This window comes from Rhincodon typus, chromosome 44 (genome assembly GCF_021869965.1).
Source record: "Rhincodon typus isolate 14 chromosome 44, sRhiTyp1.1, whole genome shotgun sequence".
In the NCBI taxonomy this organism is placed as follows: domain Eukaryota; kingdom Metazoa; phylum Chordata; class Chondrichthyes; order Orectolobiformes; family Rhincodontidae; genus Rhincodon; species Rhincodon typus.
Genome location: NC_063375.1, coordinates 1,494,330 through 1,495,435, shown reverse-complemented (window position 1 = coordinate 1,495,435; position 1,106 = coordinate 1,494,330). Strand labels below are relative to the sequence as shown.

Here is a 1,106-nt window from a genome sequence, read left to right as displayed (position 1 = left end):
TTCCCCCCCCTTCTCTCTGCCCCCTCAATTTCTCTCTCGCTCGTTCACTCTCTCTGACTGTCCCTCATGCTTTCTGTCTCTTCACCCTCTCTATCTGTGTGTGTCTGTCGCGCGCTCTCTCTCACTCTCTCTCTATATGTCTCACACTCTCTCTATATGTCTCTCTCTCTCTTTCTCACTCTCACACTCTCTCTCTCTCACACTCATTCCCCCTCCCCACCCGACCCTGGGGGCACTGACAGGGTGCAGCTGTTCTCTGGGTTTCTGTTGCCAGTTGCTGACATTGTGTTCTCGTTGTGCCCTCAGTGGGAGGATCTGTTACTTTACCCAGCCGCCAGAGACCCACTCGCTGCCCAGCCACATCAGCGCTGAAATCGTCGCTCAGCTCGGAAAGGCCTTCGATATTGAGGAGCTCGACAAGGGTAACCAGGAGGCCCTGAGCAGTGAGTATCCCAGCTTCTACTCATCCCTCGCCCTCTGTCAGCGCCCGCTCCCTCAGCGCCGACCCTCCAACAGAGCCCGCTCCGTCTGCGCTGACCCTCCGACAGCCCCATTTCTGCTCTGCGCTGACCCTCCGGCGGCGCCCGCTCCGTCTGCGCTGACCCTCCGGCGGCACCTGCTCCGTCTGCGCTGACCCTCCGACGGCACCTGCTCCATCGGCGCCAACCCTCCAACAGCGCCCTTTCCCCTTGACACTGACCCTCCGGTATTCCCATCACAGAGATGGAAGTTCCGGTGCAGGAGAGTGCTGCGTGCATGGAGATGTCGGGACTGAGCAGTGATGTGAGCAATCCAGCAGCCAGCTGTGAAATGGAGGAAGACGTTCTGACGGAGGAGAGGGGCAGAAAGCTCAGGAACAGCGCTTGTGACCCCTCCTCAACGGTAAATACCCCTCACTCTTTCCAAAGCCGGCCTGCCTGAGGCTCGGCCAACAGAGGGCATCCAGTGGTGCAGGCCAGAATGGGTCAGTCAGTGGGTGACGTATCCCAGTGGGAATGCCGTGCACAGTTCCCGTCTCCCCAACTCACTGGGAATCCTGAGAATCGGGGACTCGCTCCTGTGGGGAGAGAACGGGGTTGGGGTGGGGAGAGAACGGGGTTGGGGTG

The 1,106-nt window shown here is 59.9% G+C and overlaps 1 protein-coding gene across 1 annotated transcript in view; it reads left to right on the top strand.

Annotated features, from left to right (window-relative positions):
* gnl3l (guanine nucleotide binding protein-like 3 (nucleolar)-like) overlaps window positions 1-1,106 on the top strand; it is a 9,316-nt gene that overhangs the window by 6,444 nt on the left and 1,766 nt on the right. The window contains exons 7-8 of the mRNA XM_048619945.1: window positions 307-443; window positions 722-882. Coding sequence (XP_048475902.1) covers window positions 307-443; window positions 722-882 — 298 coding nt within the window. The remainder of the gene's footprint in view (window positions 1-306; window positions 444-721; window positions 883-1,106) is intronic.